The sequence below is a fragment of the Podarcis muralis genome, chromosome Z (genome assembly GCF_964188315.1).
Source record: "Podarcis muralis chromosome Z, rPodMur119.hap1.1, whole genome shotgun sequence".
NCBI lineage: Eukaryota > Metazoa > Chordata > Lepidosauria > Squamata > Lacertidae > Podarcis > Podarcis muralis.
The window spans coordinates 47,855,657-47,863,161 of record NC_135673.1 but is presented as its reverse complement, the minus strand read 5'-3'; the positions used below and the strand labels follow the sequence as shown (position 1 = coordinate 47,863,161).

At 46.7% G+C, this 7,505-nt stretch overlaps 1 protein-coding gene across 1 annotated transcript; it reads left to right on the top strand.

The window, feature by feature from the left end:
* Positions 1 to 497: 497 nt before the first annotated feature.
* On the top strand, positions 498 to 6,967 carry LOC114588893 (uncharacterized). The gene is made up of 6 exons (XM_077922341.1): positions 498 to 936; positions 1,153 to 1,186; positions 2,133 to 2,244; positions 4,469 to 4,617; positions 5,127 to 5,277; positions 5,680 to 6,967. The coding sequence occupies exons 1-6, from the start codon at positions 746 to 748 to the stop codon at positions 5,733 to 5,735; spliced, it is 693 nt and encodes a 230-aa protein (XP_077778467.1). The 5' UTR covers positions 498 to 745; the 3' UTR covers positions 5,736 to 6,967.
* The last annotated feature ends 538 nt before the right edge of the window (positions 6,968 to 7,505 follow it).

The following is a 7,505-nucleotide window of genomic DNA, read 5'->3' as shown; positions in this document are numbered from 1 at the left end:
TGGTATGAGCTTTCGTGTGCATGCACATCTGAAGAAGTGTGCATGCACACGAAAGCTCATACCAAGAACTAACTTAGTTGGTCTTTAAGGTGCTACTGGAAGGAATTTTTTTTGTTTTGACTATGGCAGACCAACACGGCTACCCATCTGTAACCACATTTCAGAGCTGACAGTGAAGAAAACAGTTTTATTGCCTGAAATAATAAGACTGAACGAGTGAAGTTTGGAAATACTGGTGTATCATAAACCATACATTAAGTCTTGTCACTGGGTCTTAGGAGCTTGTAGTCAAAAGGTAACTTTAGAGGAATTCTGACAAGGCCGCTGGATGTCGCTGGATGCCATCATCCAACACAACACACAGAGAGTGGGGGGGGGGGGAGAGAGAAACTTCTGTTTTGGATGAGAAAGGGCATTGAGTCAAGCTAGTGGCCTTGACTTGCTCTCAGGCATCCCATCGCACTTTGTTTTCATACTTGGCATTGGAGGAGGGCAACTGACCCAAGCACATTCAACGCCTTGAGGGGAGGGGGGCAGAACTGCCCACTTCCTTCTCTTATTGGCCGACCGCTGCACGCGAGTTCCAGCCTTTCCCCGACAATTCAGTTAATTGGGGAGAGCAGCACATCCCAGGTTGGAATCTCTGCTGGCGGCTGCTGTGTCCGGAGCTCGGGCAAATCCAGGAGAGCGCGCGTGTCCCGAAGCGGAGGTTGCTACAGAGAGGACTTGCCGGAGCATCCTAGGAATGGAAAAGAAAAATCCGCCCGAGAAGCCCGAAGAACCTTCTCCTGCCCAGGTTGCTTGGGAGAACTGCAGGATCCGATCTCCTATTCTCACCTCTTTTCTCTTGCGCCAGGAAAGCTTGGTGCCCTGCCGCCGTCCAGAGCCTGTGTTTGAATCGCGCGGGCCCCACGACCCGTCGACCAGGGCTCCAGCGCAGGCTCCAAGGCAGGCTCCAGCGCAGGCTCCAAGGCAGGCTCCAGCGCAGCCTCCAAGGCAGGCTCCAGCGCAGGCTCCAGCGCAGCCTCCAAGGCAGGCTCCAGCGCAGCCTCCAAGGCAGGCTCCAGCGCAGGCTCCAGCGCAGCTTCCAAGGCAGGCTCCAGCGCAGCCTCCAGCGCAGCCTCCGAGGCAGGCTCCAGCGCAGCTTCCAAGGCAGGCTCCAGCCCAGCGACGTCCGGATGAAAAGGTAGGGAAAAGTTGGCAGAACCCACACGCTATTGTGCTATTGCTATGTTCGGTTTGTGGGGAGAATAGTGCCTTTTTCCTGTGGGTGGGCAGCCAGCAGCAGGGTGGCAGGTGGGCCTAGGGAAATGATTTTGTTGGGGGCCCTCAGAACTCGTCCCCTGCATGTTTGTTCCCCATTGTACCAAAGTGGGAACTGTCTTGCAATTCAGGCTTGTGACACACAGGTAGAGAAGGGGAGCTGTTCATGTCTTCAGATGGGAGAAGAGAGTAGTGGGCGGGGGCAGCCTCTGCTACTCCTTCTAGAAAAATGAGTGCAATTCTGGGTGGGAAACATGTTTTCCCTTCATGGATTTGGGGGGATGCTTCTGCCAGCCAGTGTGAGCTATTATATAATATTATATAAGATATAAAGCACCTTTTTCCTGTAGGTCTGTTTATTTTGCTGTATTTCAATGATTGCATATTTTCTGACATGGTTTTAAAGTGTCTTGAGATTCCCACATAATTGGTGGCAGGTAAATACTCATAAAAATTAAATTACTTCCCCCCTATCATGTCACAAAGTCAATTGACATAGAGCCTAAAATAATGCCAATGAGCTCTTCTACCTGGACGTGCAACATTAGCCCTTAACACAACAGCCCATTTCCCCCCCTTACTTGAAGGAGTCATTGAATAGCTCAGTCAGTAGAGCATGAGACCCTCAGAGTTGTGGGTTTGATGCCCACGTTGGGCAAAAGGATTCCTGCATTGTTGGGGGTTCAACTACATGACCCTGGTGTTCTCTTCCAACTCTACAATTCTATGCTTCTATGAATAATGCAGGTCTGAATAGTGATCCTTTGGTCTTCAAGCCACAAGGAACCCCCACCCCACATGCATCTCCCCCTGAAATCCTTCCACTTTAAAGTGTGTGAATAAAATACTTTGGGTCATGTGTCTCATAGAAAGTGCCTCCTGGCCGACAACAGGCTCCTCAGGGAAACAGGCAGAATACTTTCCAACCTGTAATGAGATTTGCCGAAAGAGCTACAGGAACATGGACTCCAGATTTTGGCGGTGAGCTGACTTGGTTTGGGGTGGGAGAATGTGCATTGTGTGTGACTGGTCTGCTTATGCTCATTTCTAATTGGTGTTTATGCTGTTTAGGTGTGCATCCTCTGAACTACAAATATTTGACTAGCATTATATTCTTCTCCTGCAAGGCTGCATTTAGGTTGGCCAGATGGTAAATCCTGATAGTTGGGTCAGGATGCATATGGAATGGGTTGGGGAAAGAGGGAACTCATTTATAAACTCAAGAGCTGGTTATATGTTGGGATAGAGGAGGAAGAGAGCTGGGTAGACTCTTACGGTTTGTGTAGCAAGCTGTGAGAGCTTTTGGCATTTTCCTCAACAGCTGTTACACTGCATGCTAGTATGAAGGTGAAAACCAGCAACTTTTCACTGTGTGTGGGGTGTTGACCACGACACTTTCATCAGGCTGTGGTCTGAATGGAGATACATTGCAGCCTTAGGACTCAACTTGATGCCTTTCCTAAATTGGTGTTTGTGGTTTTTGCAGCTGGCAATAAGAAGAAAGCATCTGGTTTTGTATTCAACTCAGACCAAGAGATCCATAGTTGGGCGTTTGGTGGTGGCTTGGATTGTCACCTTTGGTTGGGTAAAATGCAAGACAGTTGGGGCAGGGAGGGGGGCAGAGAAGATGGGGGGTATTTTTTTACCTGGTGCTGAAATGACTTCAGAGCAATCCATTACAAAGACACATGTGGTACGCGGTGCTTTATTCAATGAAAATACATCAAGAAAAGCATTATGGTTTAGAACTGTAAGAAAAATATTACATATTACGTGCTTTGCTGGGCTTTGTACTGCTAATTGTTTTGACACAAATCAGCATGAAATATCAGCTGCATGGTGTTCACCCCAATCAATTGGAAACTCTCTGTAACTTCAAACAAGAATTAAGCAAATTAACATCTTTGTTTCTGTGGAAAGGGCCCATCAGTAAGTCCCTCTGTATTGAGCCAATAGTCACTCCACCCCCCTCCTTCACCTTCCACGACTACATTCTGTCACTCCTTGCTGCATTCAGCAGTGGTCTGCCTTCAAATATAGCAGGGAATGGGCTTGGGATTTTGCCACAAGACAGGGGAGGCATAAAGGGGTTAGGATTTGGCACAGCAGGGCAAGTTAAACACATTGCATACAACATGCATAGCTGAGTTGGCTCTTGTAATACTATTTGTTTAGAGGCAACCTGCATAGGATTTCACAGCAATAACTACAAGCATTCCCAAAACAACTCCAGGCATGCCTGGAGGACCATTTGGATCCCTTCCAATCAGGATTCAGGTCCCATCATGGGACAGAAATTGCCTTGGTTGTGGTGGTCTCTGGTGCGCTGGGGTCAGAAGTGAAAGCTGTTTCCTAGATCTGCTGGATCTCTCAGTGGCTTTTGATATCATTGACCATGGTACCTTCTGGACTGCTTAGGGGGATTGTGAGCTGGGGGCACCATTATGCAGTAGGTCTTCTCCTTCCTTCTGCTGTGATCGGAAAGTGGTGGTGGGGGATGAGTGTTCAGACCCCTGGGCTCCCACTTATGGGGTGCCTCAGGGTTCCCTCCTCTCCCCCATGCTTTTTAATATCTCTATGAAGCCACTGGAAGGGATCATCATGGGGTTTGGGCTGGGTGTTCATCAGTATGCAGATGATACCCAGCTCTACCTCTCTTTCAAATCGGAACCAGTGGTCCTGTGTGAGTGCCTGGAGGTGGTTGGAGGATGGATGGCGGCTAACAAATTGAAGTTAAATCCTGACAAAACAGAAGTACTGTTTTGGGGGGACAGGAGGCGGGCAGGTGTGGAGGAGTCCCTGGTCTTGAAGGGGGTAACGGTGCCCCTGAAAGACCAGGTGTGCAGCCTGGGAGTCATTTTAGACTCACAGCTGTCCATGGAGGTGCAAGTTATTTCTGTGTCCAGGGTGGTTGTTTACCATGCCCGCCTGGTACACAGGCTGAGACAAAAAAGAAGAAGAAGAAGCTTGATGTCAAATGTGCAGTTGGGTTCGTGTTTGTCACCCATGGATATTCTGCCACCCACTCTGAGCTATATACTGATTTCCTCTTCTGCTTCTGGGATGCATGTTGTAGACATCCTGAATAGATTAAAAACTGCAAAAGGTTCCTATACTGAGAAAGCAATGGGAATATTCGTTCTGTTTCTCCTTTTCTTCAGAAAAACACAACCCTAATACAATGTCGCCTCCTCTCCCACCCCAGGTACTCCTGTGCAGCCTGTCGCCTTTCGTCCAGCTGTGCTACGTCCTGCACCATATCCAGCCAGGACTTGGATCCCTGGCTGCTGCTGCTGCTGCTGCACCTATGCGGCTTCCATCGCTGCCGCCTTACCTGCCACTCTCCACTACCAGGCCAGTCACTCTATTCCTCCTTTAAATTCATTGTGTTTTCAAGCAAATTAATTATCAAACTTAACCAAAGGTCCAAGTGCCAGTCAACATCATCAGTGTATTTTAAAACTTTTCCATGTAAGAAAACAAACTATTACACTCTGCATAAATCTCATTTTCAGAGTTCATAAATACAAACACAGATCCGAGTTACGAGAACCGCACCACAGAATGTCGCCACCCTGGACTATTTAGTTTGCTGCAATCACCTTCCCCATGCAGCCTCACAGAACCACGTTCAGTGCAAGAAAGAAAAGGGGAAGAGGCATACTCCGAGAGCATATTTTAAAACTTTGCCACATAAGAAACAAAACTACTACATCCCACATAAATCTCAATTTCATTAGTAGATTTCATAAATACAAAACCCCACCTGCTTAGTTTGTTTCTGTCACAAATTCTTTAACCAGTGTCTCTGAGACTTCTGTAAACACCTGGAGTAAATGTCTACCCATCTCTGTCCTCTCCAGGAAAATCTGGCTCAGAAGATGGGGGTCGAGAGACTTAGGAGGGATGTGCAAAATCCATATAGCAATAATCAGGCACTTAACAAAGCCATTCAGGTGTTTGAAGCAGACATCTTGGAGCATGACGCAAGATTCCAGGAGCCACAAGCAGGAGGTATTTTTGAGAATCCTGTCTTCACAAATTCCGGGGACATGGCCCTCCCAATGACGTTGGGTCTCAAGTCCCATCATCCATGATGAGCGCTGGCCATGTTGGCTGGGGCTTAGGGGAGTCCCACCACAGTCTGGAGCACAGTTCAGTGCGCCTTTCTGGGGAGCTGGTAGCCATGCCATGGTTGCCTTTGCTGAGTGGAAGGGGTGGCATCCCTCCCCCCAGGAGGCCAGAGGCCAGTAGCAGACTGCGCATGTGCCTCTGAAGGGCACCAAGGTTTGCTGTCTTCCTTGTGTGCCCATTTTCTTGCCAAAAAGAATAAAAAACAGCTTAATGAAAATACAGCATATGGTTGCACATACCAGGCACCAATTTTAACCCGTGGTTCTTTGGCTTTTTCCTCAGGTGAGGAACAGGAGGAGGAGCAGGAGGAGGAGCAGGAGGAGGAGAAGGAAAAATAAAGAAAACTGGAGGCTATATTTTTTCATATCTATTTCTATTATCAGTTATATTCCTATAATCATTTTTAAAAATACATGGTGTGTATTTGTAACAGAGATTAGTCTTCTGAGCACAGTCTGTGAAAAGGTTTTCTGAAGATCAGCAGCACTTGGCTTTAGCTTGCTGCTAAGAAATCACTCGTTGCTCTTGCCTTTCATATCCAGGGCCGGATTTAGGTTTGATGACACCCTAAGCTACTGGAGGTAATGGGGCCCTTTATATGTCCAGCTGTCCTTTGTCAACAACAAATTATCACGGTTTTTTTGTGTTGAATAGATGCTAATAGATCCATACACAACACAAAACAATGTTGCTGTATGTAGGTTTTATTTTATTTGTTTTTTATCTATTTTGGAAATGTATATCCAGTTCTTTTTTCCTTTAAATTTTTTTGAGGCCCCCAAGATATTGGGGCCCTAAGCTAGAGCTTGTTTAGTTTATATGTAAATTATCGTTGTTTTTTCTATTGAATATATGCTAATAGGTCCATACACAACACAAAACACTGTTGCTGTATGTAGGTTTTATTTTATTTGTTTTTTATCTTATCTTTTGGAAATGCACATTCAGTTCTTTTTTCCTTTATTATTTTGGGCCCCCCCCAAGAGAGTGGGGCTATAGCTATAGCTTGCACTGTTCATATATCACTGTTTTATTGCAGTCCTTGCCATAGCTGTCCAGAGAAGTATTCTCAGGATCCTGTTGAGGTTTCTGCCTTCCCTCCTTCCCCCTGGACAGAACTGGTTCTTTGGAATCTGGTAGCCACTGTCCCTTAAAGTTTAGCCTTTTGAGACGCAGGACCCACTTTTCACCCAAGCATGCACCTGAGAGCTCCTTTCTTAAATTTCTGGGGCATGCATTTATATTCCCTGAATTGTGGAGGCTCCATTGACAGCAATGAGAAACCAAGCCTTGAGAGTCATCAGCCCAGACCTGTGGAACTCCTTGCCAATAGAGATTAAGAGGGCGCTTTCTGTGCCAACTTTTAAACGCCTACTGTTTCATTCCACCAGGCCTATGCGGGCATACCTCCCACAATGGTATATGGGTGCGCCTTTAACTTTTTTACTTTTGGATTGTTTTTAGTGTTTATGGTTATATCCTATGACTTTTATCTTTCTGATTTTGTAACCCGCTTTGATATATTTAATGGTATATATTCCTTTATTAATAAATAAAATTGTTAATTAAATATGTTGAGAGTACTTCTGATGTGAAGCTGAAAGCAACACTTTAAAGCAGGTGTGGGGAACCTCTGGCCCTCCAGATGTTGTGGATCTGTAGCACCCCCCACCTCTGGCTGTGTTCCTGGGGCTGTTGGGAGTTGCAGTTCAGCACCAGGCTCCCCAAACCTCCTTTAAGGTATCACCCTCTGGGGCAAAGGGTGCCTGGGACCTTGATCTGACAGCTCCAGGTTATTAGATGACAACATTTATTTTCCATAGCAATCACCCCCAGTTTGGTTTGCAGAAGGGCCATAATGTAGTGTGGGAGCAGCTTCCTGCTCCCATGAGAAGGTCCCTGTTTCAGACCATGATGTCTCCAGTCAGAGCTGGGAAAATCCCACAGAACGGCTGCCAGTCAATGCAGAAATGTGTCCCCCGTCTTTTGATTTGGGAGAGCTCAACTCAAAGAAAGGAGCCAGGGGCACAAGCGACAGAGCATGGCCAAGAGAGACTAAAATAAAACAGGAGTTTACAGCACCTTGTTTATAACCTGGGGCTTGGGGA

Coding starts and splice junctions, on each gene's coding strand:
- LOC114588893 (XM_077922341.1), top strand. CDS start 746: ATGGAAAAGAAAAATCCGCCCGAGAAGCCCGAAGAACCTTCTCCTGCC. Junction 1,187..2,132: donor AGCGACGTCCGGATGAAAAG/GTAGGGAAAAGT, acceptor TGTGTCTCATAG/AAAGTGCCTCCTGGCCGACA. Junction 2,245..4,468: donor ATGGACTCCAGATTTTGGCG/GTGAGCTGACTT, acceptor CTCCCACCCCAG/GTACTCCTGTGCAGCCTGTC.